The sequence below is a fragment of the Corythoichthys intestinalis genome, chromosome 10, assembly GCF_030265065.1.
Source record: "Corythoichthys intestinalis isolate RoL2023-P3 chromosome 10, ASM3026506v1, whole genome shotgun sequence".
NCBI lineage: Eukaryota > Metazoa > Chordata > Actinopteri > Syngnathiformes > Syngnathidae > Corythoichthys > Corythoichthys intestinalis.
In genome coordinates this window covers 21790812-21814371 of record NC_080404.1, presented here as the reverse complement: position 1 = coordinate 21814371, position 23560 = coordinate 21790812, and the positions used below count along the sequence as shown (strand labels likewise).

Genomic DNA, 23560 nt, shown 5'->3' with positions numbered 1-23560 from the left:
TGTGTCACCTGTGCCTCAACATTTGTATGATTAACATTTGTTGTTCAATGTTGATGAGCTGAAGATCCACATTCAAGTGTTCCATCTCCATTGCCGTTGTTGTTTTACTGGAAGAAAACTCAAGGAATTCGACAAAAGTCCCCCAAAACTGCACAAGCACAATGCAGCACCCCTCTAGTGGCTTGGCGGTGAATTACAGAGCAACACGTTCCCTTGACGCAGAACTTCGAATGCTTGTTGACGACGTAGGGTCTATGCCGTCGCTACTCTGTCACTGCAACGCAGAAGCATAACTTAGGCTTAAGTACTGGTACATGGCCCTATGTCTGAAAGCCACGATCTGGGTAGATTGCAGGTCACATCACACAGTTGCAGTTTATTATGTCTGAAATTGGCTTAGATGTTCTTTCTCGCGATTCCTCCTGTTCAATGAAGCATAGGAACTGGTGTACATATTCCTTAACCATGAAATTTTACCATTTTATTATATATGCTTATTATAATTATATTTTTATATTATATGTTTGGTCATGTGGGTTTTGACAAGACACCAGAACAAGATCTCAGATACAAGCAGGGGTGAAAGTGGCAAGAATTTCTTGCCGGAACTACCAGACGTGAAGGTCGTCACGGAGCCAGAAATGTTATATTTTATTTATTTATAACTTTTTTTTTTTTTTTAATTGTCGGGGGGGGGGGGGGGGGGGGTCAAACCTCTTAAACTACTGAAATGCAAAGAAAACTGTTTTAGCACAGTTATTTCTATAACACATACAAAAACTGATTTTCATTCAAAATTGTATTTTTTAATGATTTGCAAAATAAAAGTTAACAAAAACAGCAATAAGCCCAACCTCCATCTCCTAATTTGTATTTTGCATTATTTCCTCACATTACCTAAGAACATAGGATGTATATTAAAATTGAAGTTAATGTAAAGATTTACTTTTTTTTTTAATAATAAAGATATAAGCAACATAAACTCAGAAAAATAAGTACAAATGACTGATATTATGCAGAGCGAAATGGAATATGTTTTTAAGATCGCGCAAACATTGACTTTTTTAAATCATAAGGAAATGAATACGTAGCCTAACATAAATGAGCAAATATAAGTCCAAGCAAATAAAACTAAATATGGTAAGTAAGCCTCCTCAACTCTTTCGTTGCTCTTAAAGATTTGATCCATTTTATGTTGCATTGCCCTTTTTTTATCGCATCAATTCAACAAACTTTTTTTTTTTTTTGCTGTTCCAGAAAACATGAACATTTGAACCAATCAGAGCTAACAATCTCTGCTGATCACATGTCAGTATGTCAGCCAATTAAAATGATAAATGAGTCCAGGCATTTTGCTTTCCTGCGTGACGTGACTCATCATCAGACTCAGTTAACTGCAGCAGCTGGGGAAACCTCCATGTCGTCCGTAGAATAAAATAAATAATAAATATTGGTGGAAACGGATTACGCTACACAAGCACTTTTTTATGCCTTCTGTTAACACTTGTGTATGTAAATCTGATGTTGGTAGATTGTTTTCTTCTTGGAGATGAAATGCTTGTGTGGCAGCTTAGCATTTTTTTTTAGATGGCATTTTGACAGTTGCCGTCATTTTTTCGGAATCAAAGCACCGTGTACCAGAACGGCATTCCAGCCCTTAATCTTATACCGGAACTGCGTTCTGGCCCTGAATCTTATACCGGAGCTGCGTTCCTGACCGTTCTGGCCCAATTTCTCCCCCCTGGATACAAGGGGCTGAAATGAGTTTTCTCCGCAGTGTGTGCCAGCACTCCCGTATATATTGATGTTAAGAACAGGACTTATTAAAAAATAATATTTAAATTTTTCCGATATTTACATTTTAAATGAAGTGACTTATTAAAAAATAATATTTAAATTTTTCCGATATTTACATTTTAAATGAAGTGAAAATCTAAAAGACAGAACACATGATACATAGAGTTTGCTTTATTAATTGGATGGTTATTATGTGTCCATGTTTGTTAATTATTACATCTTTTTGAATGAGTGTTTCCAAGAAAGAGTGAACAAACAATGGAAAGAGTCTGATTCTCTTTTTAGTGGGTCAAATTTATGGCACAGACAAAAGGTCGTCGCCTACGGCAGTTGATATCATTCCAGAATTCTCCTGTAAGTACACAGAAAATAAACAAAAAATGTCATTAAGTAATATTTCTAAATACCAGACAACATGCAATACACTTCACAGCACACAAGAAAGGCAAATTCAAATCAATACAATATCGAATAATATTCATATAAAAAGTTCAACAATGAAAAAGAATAACACATTTGTCATCCCTTGTAGTTGAAATGACAAAATTTTTTTAATACCTCGAAAGTTTATCTCTGCACAGTCTTGATTGGTATTCTCTCTTGGACGGTTATTAGCCCAATCCGTGAACCCAAAATCTGAGCCATCTGTCCATAAAAAGCTTCCATCCTGAAAGACAAAGTCACGTATTGTCTTACACCTTTTTCATATCTCTCTAGAACATTTTGAGTATCATATCATAGCGTTTCAACATTTTGGTGATTCCATTTAACTCAATTAAGACTGATTAGCGGAAAGAAAATTAAATAAGAAAAAATGATAAAGAAGTTATGTATATATATATATATATATATATACATATATATATATATATATATATATATATATATATATATATATATATATATACATATATATATATATATATATATACATATATATATATATATATATATATATATATATATATATATATATATGAAATGGTTTAGAGGAATATTGACTCGCAACCCGTAGTTAGCTGGGATAGGCTCCAGCACCTCCGCGACCCTCGTGAGGAAAAGCGACAGGGAAAATGAATGAATGAATGAATGAATGAATATTTTTAACTTTTAAACAAATTACATCACAATGAAAAAAATGGTGTCTGTAAAAAAGTCACGGATATCGACCTCATAACTATCACTTAATTGTATTTTTTTTTTTGTTACTGTCGCATTTTCTCCGATATGTTAGATGATAAATAATCGATCCAAACAAAGATAAATTGAAAAAAACTTTTAAAAGGGTAAATATATGAAAAACAAAATCTCGACCACTCCTTGATGTCTGCGATTTCTGAATCTCGACCCTTGTTATATTACCATGTTTCAGCCATAAAATCCCCCAAAAATCTAGCTCCCATTCACAGCTGTGGCTTGACACTCAGTAATACATGATACATGGACTTTTTGGATCGAAACAAGGTAAGTACGCGATAATATCTCGTTAAAGTCATGGCATCTTTAATTCTGCTCTCGCATGCGCTCACCTCCAGATAGGGTTTCGCTGTTTAAATATATATATATTAGGGCTGTCAAAATTATCGCGTTAACGCGCGGTAATTAATTTTTTTTAATTAATCACGTTAAAATATTTGACGCAATTAACGCACATGTCCCGCTCAGAAAGTATTCTGCCTTTTGGTAAGTTTTACAGCAAGGCTTTTTGCGCTGTCCAACAGCGAACTCTTGTGGTCGCTTTGCGACATGGTTTATTATTTTCTTCATTATGGCTGCACGACGTCTCGGGCTGATAATGTTGTGCTTATATGATCCTTGGACAAGATTTGTCCGTAAGTATGGTTGTTGCAAAGAATGTACATATTATGTTAGTAAGATAAATGTTATATTTTTTGTATGAGACGCTTTTTGTTTATGTTTAGTGAACCTGTATAGCGTGCTAAGCTAACGTTGTTGCTAATGCAATGCTTGTGTACTTTTATTTTGTAGTTTTACGATGGTCTAAAGAGGACAATGGTTTGAGGCCATTTTATTAATAAATCAGATGAAAAAGGAAGAAGTCTAATTATTAAGGCGTCGTTCACTAGCTGTCTAGCTTTGGAAAAAGTAGACGCTTCGGAGTGAGGACAGCGTAGACAGATTTAAATGACAGAGTGAAATGCCCACTACAGTCCTTATGTACCGTATGTTGAATGTATATATCCATCTTGTGTCTTATCTTTCCATTCCAACAATTTATTTTACAGAATATATATATAATTTACAGAAAAATATGGCATATTTTATAGATGGTTTGAATTGCGATTAATTAATTTTTAAGCTGTAATTAACTCGATTAAAAATTTTAATCGTTTGACAGCCCTAATATATATATATATATTTTTAATGCCCTCCTGTTCAAAATGTTTCTTCCCCCAGAAAATTGAGATTGAGATCACACGTGTATATCGGACAATTTTAAAATTTGGCCAAATTTGGGGTCTCAGAGCGGAATTTCAAGTCACCTGAGTGTTTTCCGCCATATATATATATATATATATACAGTGCTGCTCAAAAGTTTGTGAACCCCCTCAACATTTTGGAATTTTCTATTATTTCAACCTGATTTCCTAATCAATCAATTCAGTAGTTTTTTTTTGTTTTTTTAACAGTTGTGTTGTCGAGACTAAATTAAAAAGAGTTTTCATCAACTGATGTAGGTGCAAAATTGAACTGTTTGGTCACAACCAAAACCGCCATGTCTGGCGAAAAGTCAACACTGCATACCACCAAAAGAACCTTCTCCCAACAGTGAAGCATGGAGGTGGGAATGTCAAGATCTGGGCTTGCTTTTCATCCTCAGGACCTGGACAACTCCACATAGTCCAGGGAATCATGAATTCTGAGGAATATTGTCAAATCCTAGAACATAACCTGACGCCATCTGTTTTGAAGTTAAAGCTTGGCAGAAGGTGGATCATGCAACATGATAATGATCCAAAGCATTCCAGCAATACAACCAAGGAATGGCTGAAAAAGAAGAAGATTCGTGTTCTGGACTGGCCCAGTCAAAGTCCTGACCTAAATCCCATTGAAATGCTGTGGCGGGACCTGAAGCGAGCAGTTCATGCCAGACGCCCATCAAACCTCTCTCAACTGACTGCGTTCTGCAAGGAAGAATGGGCAAAAATCCCCCAAAGTAGATGTGAGAGGCTGATTAGTCACTACAGAAACCGTTTGGTTGAGGTAATCTCTGCAAAAGGAGGCGCAATATCCTATTAACTGAAGGGGTTCACATACTTTTGCACACATGATATCTGAGTTTTTCTTAAATCAACCACTTTTGTTAAATAAAGAATGACAATATAACTATTTCTTTTGTTTCAGTCCATTATTTGGAATGTCAGTATTGTGGATTTGGGTATAACTTAACATTTAATAAGGTTATTTTAGTTTTTTTTACAAAAAATCTGACCATCGCTGTGGGGTTCACAAACTTTCGAGCAGCACTGTATATATATATATATATATATATATATATATATATATATATATATATATATATATATATATGTATGACAACCTGTATCTACTATCTGTAAATATTTAATGAGTACCAAGTTCTAGTTGGAATGACAGCTGAGACACAGCAACACGGTAAGCAACCCTGGCAATTGGACCCAGGTTTCTTCTTTGGGGCAATAATTTGAAAAAAAGGAGGGCAAAAAAGGCACAGATCCTCCCTGTTTACATACACAGCATTATGCACTAGCTTGGCAAAAACTATGGCGCTGAGGACTAAATGGCGAATGAATTCCCATGGGACATAGATGATTTGCAAATCAACCTGGACTTGTAGAAAAAAAAAAATTTCTTAGACCTGGAGAGTCTGAGACATAACACGGCACTGTCGGCAGGCAATGACTCAAGACCAGGGCCGTGCAGAGACCGATGGAAGGGCAGGGTCTCATAGATCAAAAGGGGCACATGAACAAAAATTTAATCCAATTTACAACAACATAACTTCCAGTTTAACCAGCTTCACAGTATAATTGGCTGTGACTGTGACAGAATTTAATTGGGAGGGAGGAACAGTCAATAGAAATCAACGCTGTCATCAACACTTTCTGGCTGTGACTCAGTCTTTGTCTCTTTTCTTCATCCTCCATATCAAAACTTCCTTACTCAACTTGTTGTTCATCTGAGAACAAACCAAATGAGATGTTCACTGAGCCACCATCAGCACAGTTTTTTCAAAACTACTATTTCATTATTAGAGGACATAAAGATGTGTACCTTTCAAGATAACGTTGTGAAGAGAACGGACAAATATGGTTGCCTATAGAGAGTAGAAACAGCGACAGAGAGACAGACAGTGACAGAGATTGAAATAGCTTTGGGGCGGGGGGTAATTAATTATTAGAGTAGAAAATTATATAAGAGGAAGTTACTTTTTTTTTTTTTTTTTAAATCCCCACAATAAACCTGGTGGAAGAATTTTCATTCCAGTATTTGCTCGAACACGGTTTAATAGGGTAACACCATTTATTTTCCACCACCAGATATCCTCGGACTCGTCACCACACACCCAGGTCACAGAGGAACAGCATGCAAGGGTAGGGGGAGTTTGGTTGGGGGTTATGTGCCGGCTTAGCGGCACATAGACAGCTTTTCAAATAAAAAAAAAAAAGACTTTTTTAAAAATTTGTTTGTAAAGGTGTTTCGATGTTCAAGTAAAGTACTCGGTGGCGTGTCTACACAGTCGGCCAGCACACACATACCCCGCCCCACTCACACATACACAAAAAAGTCCAGTCAAAAGGGGCACTTTGGGCATGTAGGGGCAAAGGGGCAGGTGCTCAACCCCCCCCGCACTTGCCTGCTTAAGACTTGACTTGCGAGGCAATGACTCGAGACTCGATAAGATGACTCAGAAAAGATATTATGGCACAAAGCAGTTCCCACCTGTGGCCAGAGCTCACTGAGAACCACCACCATCACTACCACGGTTAGTTTTACTATTCACAGAGCAGTCCATTTTGCTTACTCTATATACTCACGTATAGACCCCACTCACATGACGTCACAACCACGCCTCCGCGCCATATTGTCCGTCAGCTCGTCGTGTTTACGCATTACCACTACGTAAATTCCTCCTATTATGGTGTATTTTTCTGCTCGTTAATATTAATAATCAAAATGGTGAAGGCGTGTGTGGCGGTTAGTTGTAGTAACAGAGAAGATAGACGGAGAGACTTGAAGTTCTACTGTATTCCGAGAGACCCGGAGAGGAGAGCGAGATAGACTGCTGCAATTCGACGAGAAAACTGGGCACCAAACGATCACCACAGATTATGTAGTAGTCATTTTATATCTGGTAAGATGCATTTAATATATATTTAGAGGGTTTTGGGCTGACAACCACAATTAAGATCATTGCGAGGCTAATCGCCGACAACATACCGTTTCAAATTCAAGATGTTTATTTCTTCCGCCATCATTATTTTTTGAATAATATTTAGTTGGTAACAAGTGAAAGAAGCTGGCCTCGTCTCCGGATCATTAGTTAAACAGGGGTGTCCAAACTTTTTGCAAAGGGGGCCAGATTTGGTGTGGTAAAAATGTGGGGGGCTACCTTGGCTGGTTTACGTAGAACAATATATTTAAACAAATTTTAGCAAGCCCTTCTGTGTGTCACATTTGCTTTATTATTATTTTTTTAATTCATAATTTCAACAATCTCGCCTTTGTGGCGTTCTCTTTCGACACTCGGGCTCCTGCTAAATACTGCTGCTGTAAAATTAAACTAGCTTCAAGCTGCTATAATTTCTCGCTGCGTATCTTCCCTGTAATGTTGTACATGTCAGTGTGTCTTGTTTGGTAATATAGCGTCACATCGAACTCTTTGAAAACAGCGACTGTCTCTTTGCAAATGAGGCAGACACAGTTGTTGCGTATTTCATTGAAGAAATAGTCCAATATCCACCTATCTTTGAAGCGTAGGCCATCGCAGTCAACTTGTTTTTTTATTGATTGTCGCCATTTTAGAAAATTGGAAATAAAGGGTCACACGGGGTAATGTTGCTTCAAAATTTCGTGAGAATAGGCTGAGTTTCTGTGGACAAGATAGTTGTAGATATCCGGGTAGCAGATGTCAGGCAGAGACGGCGAAGACAGCGGGTTGAAAAATATCGATTTAGGCATCAAATATGGATCTGGCAAATGGATAGACTGAAGCTTTTCCACATAAGGCCTTCTATGCAACGCATCCAATGAGTTTACAGCGTCTGAAAGCACCAGGGCTTCCATGAATTGCACTATAAATTGCACGACAAATTGAAACCATTGAGAATACGGATAAACAATGACGGACAATATTGCGGCCGGATACAGCGATACGTCATTGTGTGACGTTGGTGAGTGGGGTCTATAGGTCACTCCGGCAGATTAATTGCACCCTTAGTTTGTGGTCTGAAAAGTGGGCATTTTAGGTTGACTCTCGCATAGGTTTGCATCCCAATATGGGAGATTTTTGGGCCAATTTTCGATACCAAACTGACAGAAAGAAAACTTGCTACATTTTATTGTGAAATATTCTCATTACGTGACTGTATTTTTATTTAGTAATAACTGACATACACAGTAACAACTATAAATACACTACACCAACAAGTGTGGTGTAGTTTTGTAGTTTTGTGTATTTACATGTGGTAAATATATTGAGTGTAAAGTTTTGTTTCTCAACTGTCTTAAACCTCCCTCATCATCATGAATATATTGCCTTTGGTTAAATTGTGAAAGGAGTATTTTTTTGCGCTATCGTAGAGCACCCTCTTGAGGTCACTTTTTTGGTAAAAAAAAAAAAAAATGTCTACGGCAACCGTGATGTTGGTTTTTATTCCTACCTTGGGAAAGTGTTTTTAGTGAGTACTGTTCATCTACAGTACAATGTATATATATATATATATATATATATATATATATATATATATATATATTTTTTTTTTATAGCTATATGGCTATTTTTTTGTATCTCCCAAAAAACAAAATACACATTATATTTCTTGATAATGGAACTGTAAGTCTCAATTTGGTGGAAATGTATTCAACCGTGTTAAGACCATACGTCCCCAATTAACATTGTTTTTGGAGAAAAGCAAGCGTATACAACATGTAATGAAGACCCATTGCTTAGCTTTGTTTTAGTGAACCGAACGTCGACATCCAAAGAAAATTAAAATTAAGTTCTGAGCAAGGGATTGAAACGTGAAAAGAAAGGTATACAAAGCAGCGAACTGAAAGTCTTAAGTTCTTCAATGTTACCTAATTTTCGGGTTGGAGCTATTGATTAGTTCGTTCGAATATACGAGTAATCGGATTACGAATTAATTCGTTGCAGAAAAACTTTTAGGAGATGTAAAATGCAGAAACAAGTACTTATGCCTGCAATAACATTTGTTTTCGCTTGATAAAGAGCAATAAATGCAAATACAAAATAAAATTCCTGATCGTTTCTTCAAACTACGCAGAATTGCACTTTCATTTCACAAGAGCAATAAATATAAATGCATTTAAAACTAAAAAATAATACCTGAGATTAGCCTCAAACAGTATAAAACTCATAAAAGTTCAAAAAAACGATGATATTCCCTAATAACTTAACGACAGCCGCTGCTAGCGAAACGAAATTCAAGACACTTCTGCCACCCGGACACCTTAAGGGACGCATAAGTTGAGGATGGCTGCAGTGGAAATTACTGAGCGAGAGTGTTATGTCCTCTGGTCTTATGTTGACTACTTTTTGGGTTTCTTTCTAAGATTGTACATTGTTCATCCGTCCACAGGATGTCGCTATTGTAACTCAGAATCTTAAGTTTTTCTTTGGTATTGCTGTTTGCGCTCGGCTTCCCCTAGTGGCGATTTGCTGTAAGCAGCAGGCAGAAAGAACTTTTTATTTCAGTTGGAAAAGAGGCCTTGAGGTGTTAAGACGTTACACACCTCCTCTGCACCATACATCGTTGGGAACCCTTGACAAAACAAAATCTGTAAGTTTGTACGTTTTAACAATGGGTTAGATGTAATTATGGTGTGTCTATTCTGTTATTTTGTGTATAACATTTGTGTTTTATGTATGTTTCAGTTTTACCACACACACACACACGCGCACACGTTCACGCGAAGAAATAAATGAGAGGAAGGAGTTTGGGCCTCCATTTTTCTTTGTCGGTTTAGCTCGCTGCCAAAGTCGAGTAGCCATACGCTCGGCTGAGGGCAGAAGAGTAAAAAGATTTTCAACACATCAAGCACCCAAGATGTCTCAACAAGAAGTTTCACCACCTATCAGCCAAGTGGTCACCAGGTCGGAGGCCAGTCATTCTCATTCTTCACGCCGGTCCAGAACGAGTCAAGCTGCTGCACAAGCACGAGCAGACGCCGAAGCTGCCTACGCCAGAGCACGGTACGCCAAACGCCAAATCGACATGGAGGTCGAGAAGGCACGCATCGAGGCAACACTACACGCTCTGAAGACGGAAGGTGAAGCAGAAGCAGCGCTCGCCGCAGCTAAAGTTTGGGAGGCGACTTTCGAAGAAGAGGAGCGCGCCAAAGTCGACCTCAGCGAGCAAGGGGTATTTTCCAAGACACCCCCCTCCATCAGGCGTGCACAAGAGTATGTGCATGCTCACTTTGACGACCAGCGTGTGCAAGCAGATGGCACACAAACGCCAAACACTGAGCACCTGGTTAGGCACAATGACTCTCAACAACCAGAAAATAGCCCAAAATCAGCTGGTGCTTTTCCACATGTGCGTCACATCGACATCGCTGACGAAGAGCATCTCCAATCTCATCGTGGGAGAACGGACATCTCACACCAGCCTACACCTTCAGCAACCCCACAAAGTGAACTGTCCAATTTAGCAGCCTATCTAGCACGGCGTGATCTGCTGACATCGGGGTTCAAGGTTTTCGACAACCGGCCAGAGTCCTACCTGTCCTGGAAGTCCATGTTCTGCAACGCGACGGAAGGCCTCAATCTCAAGCCCAGCGAAGAGCTCGACCTTCTCACCAAGTGGCTCGGCGGGGAGTCTCTTCAACACGCTCAGAGGATCAGGGCGGTCCACGTGAGTAATCCACAGGCAGGTCTCCAACGTCTGTGGCAGCGGCTAGACAAGACTTATGGCTCTCCAGAGGTAATTGAATCCTCACTCTTCCAACGGTTGCAGACTTTTCCAAGAATCTCCAACAAAGACACTCACTTACTGCAGGAGCTTGCTGATCTTCTGTTAGAGCTATCGTATGCCAAAAGTGAAAGTTATTTGCCGGGTCTTAGCTTTCTCGACACACCAAGGGGCATAAACCCGATAGTTGAAAAACTCCCATATGGACTCCAGGAGTCATGGGTTACACAAGGTACCAAATACAAAAGGGAAAACGGTGCAGTCTATCCACCTTTTTCGTATTTTGTGCGGTTCGTAAATGACTACGCTGAAATGAGAACAGACCCTAGCTTTATGTTACAGTGTTCAAACGTAATAAATCCAAGGGTTGGTAAGACATCAGTAAGACGAGACAAATACAGAGTTCCACTAGCAGTGAATAAAATAGAGATCAGTCCGGCTAAATTGACAGCACTCGATCCAGACAAACAATGTCCTATCCACCAAAAACCACATTCACTCGTCAAATGCAGGGGGTTTAGAATGAAAACACTAGACGAAAGAAAGAACATTCTCAAAGAGCACGCCATTTGTTTTAAATGTTGTGCGTCCACAAATCACAGGGCTCGAGACTGTAAAGCTATTATCCAATGCTCAGAATGTGATAGCGATGCTCATGTGTCTGCCATGCATGTCGGTCCACCTCCATGGACACCTCAAGACTTTAATCCCCCAACCCAGAGTCACGGCGGGGAGTCTGAGGGCCCAAATCCTGTGAACACAGCCAGTTGCACAGAAGTATGTGGGCAAGGCGTAAAAGGAAAATCATGCTCAAAGATCTGTTTAGTTAATGTATATCGCCGAACTTCTCCAGAAAAGAAAAAGAGGGTATATGCCATGTTGGATGATCAGAGCAATTCATCCTTAGCCAGATCTGCGTTTTTTGACATGTTTAATGTGCAAGGTACCATATTCCCATACACCATGAGAACATGTGCAGGTTTATCAGAGACACAAGGTCGTAAAGCTGATGGCTTCGTTGTAGAAGATGTAGATGGTAAGGTCTCCATGATGCTGCCTACAATAACAGAATGTGATCAGATTCCAGATAATAGAGACGAAATTCCCAGCCCTGAGGTAGCAGCAGCTCACCCTCATTTGCGATCAATCGCTTCACAGATTCCTCCTCTCGACCCATCGGCAGACATTCTTCTGCTCCTGGGAAGGGACATCATTCAGGCTCATAAAGTTCGTGGTCAGGTAAATGGGCCAAACAATGCACCTCATGCCCAGCGTCTCGATTTAGGATGGGTTGTCATAGGTGATGTCTGTCTCTCTGGAGCTCATAAACCCACATTGAACTCATTTAAGACGAACGTTCTAAACAGTGGACGTCCCACGTTCCTCAGTCCTTGCGAAAACACAATCGTTATCAAAGAGAAATACACCAAAAACGATCCACTAAACACACAAGCGGAACTAGGACAACATATTTTCCAACAAACAACAAATGACGACAAAGTTGCACTTTCGGCAGAAGATGCGTTGTTCCTAGACATTATGCACAACAACTTTGCTAAAGATGAGGCGAATAACTGGGTAGCTCCACTTCCATTCCGCTCACCTAGGCGGCGCCTACCTGACAATCGGGAGCAGGCCTACAATCGTTTAATGTCGCTCCGCAAAACGCTGAGAAGAAAACCTGAAATGAGAGCGCATTACGCTGAGTTTATGGAGAAAATATTCAGCAAGGGCCATGCCGAACCAGCGCCCGCACTGGCGCCAGATCAAGAGTGCTGGTATCTCCCTAGTTTTGGCGTTTACCACCCGCAAAAGCCAGAAAAAATTAGGGTAGTCTTTGATTCGAGTGCTCAACTTGACAATGTTTCTCTCAATGACGTGCTCCTCAAGGGACCAGATCTTAACAACACTCTCGTAGGAGTTCTGATGCGGTTTAGGTCCGACCCATACGCCGTTATGGCAGATGTGGAGCATATGTTTCACAACTTTATAGTACGAGAAGACCACCGTAACTACCTTCGTTTCTTGTGGTTCCAAAATCATGACCTTGATGGAAAAGTGCAAGAATTTAGGATGACTGTCCATGTGTTTGGTAATTGTCCTTCCCCATCAGTCGCCATCTTTGGACTGAAAAGAACAGCCATAGAAGGAGAAATGGAATTTGGCAGTGACGCAAAAGAATTCATTGAACGGCACTTCTATGTAGATGATGGGCTAAAATCATTCTCTTCCATAGAGCAGGCCATTGATGTTCTTAGTAGGGCACAGAAGATGCTGGCTCAGTGTAACATACGCCTGCACAAAATCTCATCCAATTGTCCTCTCATAACAGGAGCCTTTCCAACCGAAGATCGTGCTGTAGGCATGCAAGGTCTTGATATTGGGCAGACTACCCCACCAATGCAGCGCAGTTTGGGCTTAGGATGGGAGCTGTTGACTGACCAATTCAAGTTCCAAGTAAGAGTAAATGAAAGGCCGTTCACAAAAAGGGGAGTTCTGTCAGTTATCAACAGTGTGTTCGACCCACTTGGTTTTGCTATTCCAGTAATCGTAGGGGGTAGAACCATACTCAGAGACATTTCCACAAATGTTTCAGAGTGGGACACTGAACTGCCAAAAGACAAATTAGAACAGTGGCAAAAGTGGAAAAGTTCCCTCGGACACCTACAACATCTTGAAATTCCCAGAATGTACACTTCAATACCGCTGTCTGCAGCCCAAAGAATAGAGATTGACGTTTTTTGTGATGCTTCCACAAAAGCCGTAGGTGCGGTAGCCTACCTCAAACTCACAAATGAGGACGGACACAGCGAAGTGGGATTCCTCCTCGGCAAAGCACGTTTAGCTCCTAAACCAGACATCACCATACCCCGACTTGAACTCTGTGCAGCAGTCCTGGCCGTGGAAGTAGCAGAGTTGGTTCTAGAGGAGCTGGATGTCACAGTCGATCAGGTGAATCTTTACACAGACTCAAAGGTAGTGCTTGGGTACATCTCAAACACCAAGAGACGCTTTCACGTTTATGTGCACAACAGAGTCGAACGCATCAGGCGCTTTGCACAAACTCACCAGTGGCATTACGTGCCCACACACTTAAATCCGGCAGACCATGCCACACGAGCGTTGCCCGCTGAGCAGCTCTCCAGCTCCACCTGGCTCAGAGGCCCAGCTTTCCTCTCCAGGTTGGACCAAAGTCAAGTTCGAAGTCAAACCTTCGATCTCATAGACCCAGAGACTGACTGTGAGTTGCGTCCTGAGGTAACAACTTGCACTACCACCCTATCAAAAGGCCAGTTTAATAGTGCCAGATTTGAAAGGTTTTCAAGTTGGAAGGTGCTGCAAAAGGCTATTGCCAAACTCCAACATATAGCTCAATCATTCAAGAACAACTCTGAGGTTTCCTGTCGTGGCTGGCACAACTGCAACAAACATTTAACTGAAAAGTCACTGCAACTAGCCAAGACCACGATCATTCGCACCGTTCAAAGAGAGGTCTTCGCAGAAGATATTGGATGCATTGAAAAAGGCACAGCTTTAAAAAACTCAAGTCCACTCAGCAAACTGAATCCATTTGTTGACACGCAAGGGCTCCTTAGAGTTGGAGGCCGACTAAAGAAAGCACAGTTGTCTGCAGAAGAAACCAATCCCATACTCGTCCCTGGAAAGCATCATCTTGCTCAGCTCATAATAAGACACTTTCACGAAAAATTATGTCACCAGGGAAGGCATTTCACGGAGGGAGCAGTCAGAGCAGGGGGCTTTTGGATTGTGGGAGGAAAAAGAGCAGTAAGCAGTGTGATTTTCAAGTGCATCACATGCCGCAAATTAAGGGGCAGGCAACCTGAACAGATCATGGCTGAACTTCCTGAGGACAGGCTGTCCACGGACCCTCCTTTCACAAATGTAGGCCTTGATGTGTTCGGTCCCTGGTCCGTTACAGTGAGAAAAACGCGTGGTGCTAATGCAGATGCTAAAAGATGGGCAGTCATATTCACCTGCATGAGTACACGTGCAATTCATATTGAAGTGATTGAGTCAATGGACACATCGTCATTCATTAATGCACTGCGTCGTTTCTTTGCCATCCGAGGTGGTGCCAAACTCTTGAGATCTGATTGTGGGACAAATTTTGTGAGTGCCTGCAAAGAGCTCCAAATAGACAAACTAGGCTGTCACAATGACAAAATAGGCACATTCTTGAAAGACAGTGCGTGCAAATGGCAGTTTAATCCTCCACATGCATCCCATATGGCTGGTTCCTGGGAACGCATGATCGGCGTCACCCGAAAAATCCTCAATGCAATGCTCCTTGAACATCCATATGGGAAGCTCACACATGAAGTACTCGTGACATTGTTAGCTGAAGTCACCGCAATTGTAAATGCACGCCCACTAACGGCTGTTTCTACAGATCCCGAAAACCCAGTCATTCTTACTCCTGCGATGCTACTCACGCAAAAGGTTGGCACACCACCGATTCCACCAGGGCAGTTTCAGACCAGTGACCTATTCAAAGCCCAATGGAAGCGCGTGCAGTACTTAGCTAATGTTTTCTGGAGTCGTTGGCAGAAAGAATACATCGCAGGCTTGCAGGTTCGTCGCAAGTGGAAAATAAAAAAGCCGAACCTTCAAATGGGCGACGTTGTTTTAATGAGGGAGTCTCTGGAACATAGGAATAATTGGCCACTCGGACTGATCACAAAATCTTTCCCAAGTGAGGACGGTAATGTCAGAAAAGTTGAGGTTAAGATTTTCCGAAACGGCGAGAATAGGTTTTACATTCGCCCAATTCGTGAAGTTGTGCTTTTGATGTCTAAGGATAGCATGTAAAACGAGTTATTGTTGTGTATCGTTCATTAGTTAAGAGCTGACATCTTGCAGATGTCAGGCGGGGAGTGTTATGTCCTCTGGTCTTATGTTGACTACTTTTTGGGTTTCTTTCTAAGATTGTACATTGTTCATCCGTCCACAGGATGTCGCTATTGTAACTCAGAATCTTAAGTTTTTCTTTGGTATTGCTGTTTGCGCTCGGCTTCCCCTAGTGGCGATTTGCTGTAAGCAGCAGGCAGAAAGAACTTTTTATTTCAGTTGGAAAAGAGGCCTTGAGGTGTTAAGACGTTACACACCTCCTCTGCACCATACATCGTTGGGAACCCTTGACAAAACAAAATCTGTAAGTTTGTACGTTTTAACAATGGGTTAGATGTAATTATGGTGTGTCTATTCTGTTATTTTGTGTATAACATTTGTGTTTTATGTATGTTTCAGTTTTACCACACACACACACACGCGCACACGTTCACGCGAAGAAATAAATGAGAGGAAGGAGTTTGGGCCTCCATTTTTCTTTGTCGGTTTAGCTCGCTGCCAAAGTCGAGTAGCCATACGCTCGGCTGAGGGCAGAAGAGAGAGATTTACTCCTGTACAAAACACTCCAAAATAAATTTGTGTATGAGACAGGCAAGAACCAGGCGGTCGCGTTTTGGGTCTTTTCGATGAGCAAGATATTTTTAGAGGAAGAGAGGAAGGGAGATAGTTCGCTTCTCCTTGCCTTTCATTTGTCCAGCAGTAGGTTCAAGTGTTAATTTGAAAATGGAATTGGAATTTAAATTGGAATCCCCTAGTGTGTTGCTAAGTCCTGTGTGCATCTTTAAAAGGTGCAGGGGTTCCCCTACAAAAAAAAAAAGATCGTGGCGCACCGCCACACCTACATAAAAGCCGTCACGGCTTGCTTATGAATTTTTTTTTTTTTTTTTTAAGATTTAAAGATCCATTCTAATTTATAATTTGTATCATTTAACATGACATCTAAATGAATATATTAAGCTCATTTTTTAAGCACTATTTGCCATAAGTCGTACAAAATACCACGTCAAACACAAATTGTTCCTTCACACACTTTATTTTGAAAAGTGCATCAGGCGCATGAGTATGTCAGTTGTCGGCGTAGAGAAGGACATCGGGAGAAAAATCCACGGAAAGGCATTTGAAGTTAATGAATGTACTTGTGGTTTACCCTTAATATTCACATTGACGTAATGTTTAAGTTCTTTATGGTGTGTCTTTGACCCGAATCGTCGCGTCTTAGCATTGCATTTGTTCGGCGCTGACGTCACTCGTTGTAATTTCAGATGAGTATTTTGAAGTACAGTAATTTGGAAAGAGAAAAGTTGCTGAGGACGAGGGTCCGCTTACAAAATGACCATTATTGTTGTGGTGATCTGGACTGTCACGTTCCGAAATATTTAATTAGCATTTAAGGCTAATTAAATATTTCGGAACGTGATGCTCACGCTCCCCCCACGTGCCCTTCAGTTCCTAAGGTATTCTCTCCCACATTCCAAGGAGTAGAAATTACCAAAAGGTTATGGCAAGCGTTGTATTTTAATGTTGAGATTATGTTTTCAAAAACTGAATGAGGCAAGAACACAGCTGGAGCTGCAGATCAGGAAGGTGTGCAGTCCAGAGCAGAAGAGGTCACAAATAAGCAAAAAAAGCAAACAGGGAATCTAGCTGGGATGCAACATGGACAGAAATGGCAAAGTTCAAGTTCGTACACCCATTACCGTACATTTAATAATCTTAATTGTATTATTTTACCTTAAATTATGTTGAAAAAGGTTCGCTGTCTATAACCTGCCATATTCCTTGTCCAAAAAATTACAAAACAGATGGCGAAATAAGTATTTTTCATCTCATTGAAACAAATCCTTATATGAATTTGCACTAACAATCAGATAAATAACGCCCACAAAGGCACTTCAGTTTGATCTGAAGTTGGATTGATTAATGTAAATTTGACGTATTTGATTTAAATCCAAATGGGTAATCCATTGAATATGTTTCAGAATATGGACCAGGACAGCATGATGTCAAAGATGGCATAACATACTGATGAACAGGGAGTGAGGAGCCCTTGCTTAAGCCAACTGTCAGCTATTGCGTTGACAGGGCCCATCTCAACCTCAACATCTGAACTGTTAAAGAGATTTCTCTGCAATGAACAGAGTAAGAATTTGGTCAACTGTACATTGTACAGAACTATACAATGCAAGTTAGAGATGATTGAGTGTCTTCATTTCCTAGACCTCATTTTTTCCTTTTCCTGTGTAGGTGAAGACAAACTTGAGGAACAGGAAGACCATCTTGCAGCATGCCTCACATTCACTATAAATGGACCACCTATTGCTGATTTCCCTACTTTTTTAGTCCAGGAAAATCAAGTGTTCCTGGACAGCATGCAAACTTCGCAAATAGATCTTTGTTATGGTTCTTGTAAAAAAAGAAATGTTATTTGTCATTAAATGAAACAAATTCGCAGCGGCACAACATGATGGGGTTGTCCGACTCCGACGGAACTCACCTCCACCACAGCTTCAAAGAAATCTTTGGAGAAACCCTGAGGTGAGTACACGAACCCTCATGTACTGTTTAATCTTTTATTGTTGTTGTTTTTGAGATGTTATTAGTTGGGGCCGAGCGCTATGCTAAATAGCAAATTCGCTAACGTGTATTTCCATGTCCATTTATGCGTTGTTTGGTGGTGTACAAAAGTTACTCCATATGCAGAATGTGTAAAACCAGGATTAATTACAGCGGTAACACTACAAACATGCAAAATAGTACAGAAATCTGTGAAAACAAAGTATATTGATTAAAAGAAGTCTTATTTCTAAAGGCACTTTGTTTTATTTCCAGAAAATGTGGAATTCATTCCACCAGTGTAAATTCTATTGTATTGTTGAGAGAAAAAAGTACTGCCTTTGAAACAGCTAATGTTTTTTTGCGCCTTCTTGTGAAGAAGAGCAGCTTAAGGTCAGCTTTGTGTTGTATAAGCATGTTTTCATTGTTCCTGCTGGATCATTAGGTGATTGGAAATATAAATGTAACGGACATACAATTTTTGGGCTACTTTAATTAATTAATACTGGCAACTATACCTTTCTTAAAAGTATGAAGTAGCCACAAAGTAAGAAAACAGAAATCCTGAAAGGTAGGGGGGAAAGATGCAACGAAAATTATAATCATCGTTAATACCTTGAAGATCGTTTAATAATCGAATCGTAGCACTCTGAATCGTACTCAAATCGAATCGTGGGGTGCCTTGTATGGCACACCCCTAATAAACAAACATATTAGGTCAAATATCTCAAGTTTGTCTTAACAGGAAACAGCTAGACTGTTAGACGAGTTATGGCACATTAACTGTTTTCACTAGAGGGCAGTGTATTCACAAAAATAAATCAATAAAACAAAATGTAAACACTTTCAAAACAAACCATTACAACGCCACTTTAATTAAACGAATCCTTGAAGCAGCCAAATTTGATTCGGGTGGGTGGTTGTGTAATTTCTGCTTTTAATCAGGTGACCACCAAGGGTAAGTGTAAGACAAGCTTTTTTCTCATCAAATTACTTGAGTTAATCGATTAAATGCCGCAGGAGTACCTAATTTTTAATTTCCTTTTTTTTTTTTTTTTTACCTCGATGCGGTCATGGAGTCCAATCCAAGAACGCAGAAAAGATCCACCCCCAGCAAGAATCACATGTCGAACAACTTCATTTTCTAACTGAGTTCGTATTGAAACCAGATTTCCCCCAAACACATTGCAGACAGTCTAAGGGGAGACAAACAGGAATCGAAATGTAAATCAAAAAAATCAAAAGGCAGACAATAAATGATTTACATTTTCATGTTTCACTTAAAAAGATAACTAAATATTGGCGGGTCACCTAATATCATACCTCGGCAAGAGCAAAGTTTAATCTCTCATTTTGAAAGAGTAAACAGCGATTGTTCAATCGAGTCCAGCCTGGTGGGCAATCTTCATCTGCAAAAATGTTTTCATCTTTAATGCATGTTGAGGATAGCAACATTTGATAAAGGGTTTGCAGTTTTGCTTTTTCTGTTTGGACCTTTGTTCTGCATGCTCTTACTGTGACCATTTAATTGTCTCTGAAACTCAGGCTTCTTAAAATGTACCTGGTGGCTGAATATGTCATACACAATGCTGTAACGTTTATACATGAGTGTCTCAAGGGCATTATGGCTTGCACCTCTCCTTTTGTTTTGTCTAAGTCGTGATCGACCCCACTTTCCATCTATCTTGTGCCTTGCACCTATTCTAAGGTTATAATCATGAATGCATCTTTGCTGTCTCATATTGAGCATTTTTATTTCAAACACAGATTCCTAATTGTTAATCTGTGCAATGAGTCTGTCTCTACAAGTCAGCCCTGTGATTGACTGGTTATCAGAGCCGAGTGAATCCTGACTCAAACTTGACTACAAACTTGTGAAACATAAATCTAAAATTTAGGGCTGTCAAAATTATCGCGTTAACAGGCGGTAATTAATTCTTAAAATTAATCACGTTAAAATATTTGACGCAATTAACGCACATGCCCCGCTCAAACAGATTAAAATGACAGCACAGTGTCATGTCCACTTGTTACTTGTGTTTTTTTGTCTCCCTCTGCTGGCGCTTTGGTGCGACTGATTTTATGGGTTTAAGCACCATGAGCATTGTGTAATTATTGACATCAACAATGGCGAGCTACTAGTTTATTTTTTGATTGAAAATTTTACAAATGTTATTAAAACGAAAACATTAAGAGGGGTTTTAATATAAAATTTCTATAACTTGTACTAACATTTATTTTTTAAGAACTACAAGTCTTTCTATCCATGGATCGCTTTAACAAAATGTTAATGTTAATGCCATCTTGTTGATTTATTGTTATAATAAACAAATACAGTACTTATGTACAGTATATTGAATAGGGGTGTGACAAAATATTGAAATGTTGATATATCCTGATACTTTGTATCCCAAAAGGTTATCGATATGCTCCTGCAAGAATCGAGATAACGTTTTGAAAAGGTGTCAATGTCTAAAAAAAAACCAAAAAAAAAACTAGCCACCAAAATCTTCCACCATAATAGTCTAAATCACAGCATTCACTGTCAATCGGTCCGATTTTCAGGGCATTTACAGGTCACTTGCTGTTCATTTTAGGGCATTTACAGGTCATTTTCTGTTGAGTTTGAGTCACTGCCTATTGATTTGGGTGATTCCCAGGTCATTTCCTGTTCTGTAACTCAAAATAAATAGGAAGAGACCCATAAAATACCCCAAAATCAACAGGAAGTAACTGAAAATCAACAGGTAAATGACCTTAAATGGCCCAAAATTACCTCATTGCCTGGCATTTGCTGTCACTGACAGCCATAGACGTTCAATCCGTTTGACTTCAAACGGATTGAACGTCTACTAGTGATAAACTCATTCCGATTCAGGGCAGAAGCTTCTTTTTCTGTTTATTAGTTGTTTTTAGAATATCCTGGAATGATTTCCTGACCGATGTTTCAATAATCGTTGTATCGCCGTATCGTCAGATGATCGTTATCGTGAGCTTTGTATCGTAAACCGTATCGTATCGTGAGGTACCAAGAGGTTCCCACTCCTAATATTGAATGCATATATCCGTCTTGTGTGTTATCTTTGCATTCCAACAATAATTTACAGAAAAATATGGCATATTTTATAGATGGTTTGAATTGTGATTAATTACGATTAATTAATTTTCAAACTGTGATTAACTTGATTAAAAATTTTAATCATTGAACAGCCCTACTAAAATTGCAGTAGTATAGAAGACAGTTACTAACCTCTTTTTATGGCAAAAGCCCACTGTGAGAAAGGGCAAAAACACTGTATGATTAGTCTGCAAATCTTTACCTTCTTAATGTAAAGGCATGTTGACTTAAATAAACTTGCACTCAAACTATCAAATTTCAACATATAAAATGATTTTACTTACAGTTCCAGTTATGAGTCCACTGATCCCAAACATTAACAACAGCCAGTGAAGACCAAATGCCATCTGCACAATAAGAAAAAAAATATTTAACAGTACAATTGAATTTTGAGTTAAGATTTTAAGTAAACAAAAATATAAAAGTTGACATGATATTCAGAGTCTCAATAATGGAAATCCATTGCATTGAAGGTTACCTTTGTTCTTGTGATGCCTTATCTTGAGTAAATGAAGATGAGGAAAGATAAGAGCAGCTTTTCAACATACCAGCACTAACGGTAAATGGAAATAAATCAAAAGACAATTATCACTTTTCCTCATGACACACTCTATCAATACTCCTACTCTCTATGCTCAATGCCGTCAGCAATCTAAAAAAACATGTTTTGCAAAGAAGTCTTGATTGTTTTCTTTGTTTTGTTTGTAACGAATACAGTTGGCACACCTCAAAGCACACAGTTGCGCAATTCAATTAAAAGAGTGCATGATTTAATTGAGGGCACTAACCATAGAGGGGTGGTGGGGGGGGGGGGGTAAACGAGAACTACAATGCTGTTTTTTTTTCTTTTTCATGAAAAGAGATCACTTTTCCTATCCCTCTTGAATACAGAGGAAAATGGAAAACAATAATGAGAATACTGAAAACAAAACATTTCAAATGTTCAACAATACAACGACAAAATATTCACTGTGGCATGGTGGATGACTGATTAGTGTGTCGCCTCAGAGGGTGGTGATTCAATTAACTGCCCATTCCATTTTTCCAAGTTTCCTGAGCGAAACATGGGCTGTACCATCTTGGAAAATTTCTGCTCCGAACTTTCAGTTTAGACTGAACAACAAGAATTACGGTTGTAGTAAGCAGTGTGTTGACAAAGTTAAAACTGCAAAATCAAACCAGAGGAACCCACAGAATAGAGTCCAGCTACAAAGCGCCAATGTGGATCTACCTCACCATACGCCTTAAATCGAAACTAGCTGCAGACAATAAGTTAAATATGTGCTTTAAACCTAAAGATACACCTAAAAGACTGATGACTGTTCTAATCACTTCGTTGATCATTCGTGAACAAAATTATAACAACCTGTCAGCCTGTGTGGACATGAGGTGTAGATTGATACTCTGGCTACTTGAGTGACAAAAATGAGGTGAAATTACAAATAATATTACAAGTTGAATGCAGAATGGCTAACACGAATTTTGTTGTTACAAGCAAATACTACAAGGTATGTACATGTAAACAAAAATAGTATGTCATTCTTTTTTATTGCAGATAATGATCGCAATAAAACATTTGGACAACATGATTCCATTTCTTGTTTTATTTGAAACGATTGGCGCATGTGCAAAACAGTTAAATAAATCACAATTTATAAAATTATTAGAAAAATATTAACAAAGGTTGAGCATTAAGAAAGTGTTATCAGACTGCAGAGCTCCGGAGCGGCTTAAGGGAGCTTTGCCAAATTTTCAAAAAATTTCACCCAAAATTTGGTGGGACTTCTCGTCCCTAGACTAGAAGTCCCGGAGAATTCTGCAGCATGACTATTTGCCTTGGGAAAGGCCGAATCGGCCTCTGCTATTGATTTTGATGAGTTATGTTACTCGAGCTCCACTGTTTTGGATGGAGAAAATGTAAAACGGAAGTCGCAAGCAGAAATGCAGAAGTACCTCGGAAACTTCTCTATAAAAACCAAGACCAACTTGTATAGTATCAAAATACTTAGGTTAAAAACAATGTTGGATTGCCTATTGCAGCAATGTTTCTGAAATGTGAGAGTGT

At 39.4% G+C, this 23560-nt stretch overlaps 1 protein-coding gene across 1 annotated transcript in view; it reads right to left on the bottom strand.

Moving 5' to 3' along the window:
- LOC130923261 (C-type lectin lectoxin-Lio3-like) overlaps positions 1-22322 on the bottom strand; it is a 39880-nt gene extending 17558 nt beyond the window's left edge. Inside the window, exons 1-7 of the mRNA XM_057848818.1 lie at positions 22284-22322; positions 21974-22048; positions 21780-21842; positions 21628-21649; positions 19701-19786; positions 19439-19573; positions 2356-2464 (exon numbers count right to left, since the gene is read on the bottom strand). Of these exons, the coding sequence (XP_057704801.1) occupies positions 2356-2464; positions 19439-19573; positions 19701-19786; positions 21628-21649; positions 21780-21842 (415 nt within the window). The 5' untranslated portion in view covers positions 21974-22048; positions 22284-22322. The remainder of the gene's footprint in view (positions 1-2355; positions 2465-19438; positions 19574-19700; positions 19787-21627; positions 21650-21779; positions 21843-21973; positions 22049-22283) is intronic.
- Between the last annotated feature and the right edge of the window lie 1238 nt (positions 22323-23560).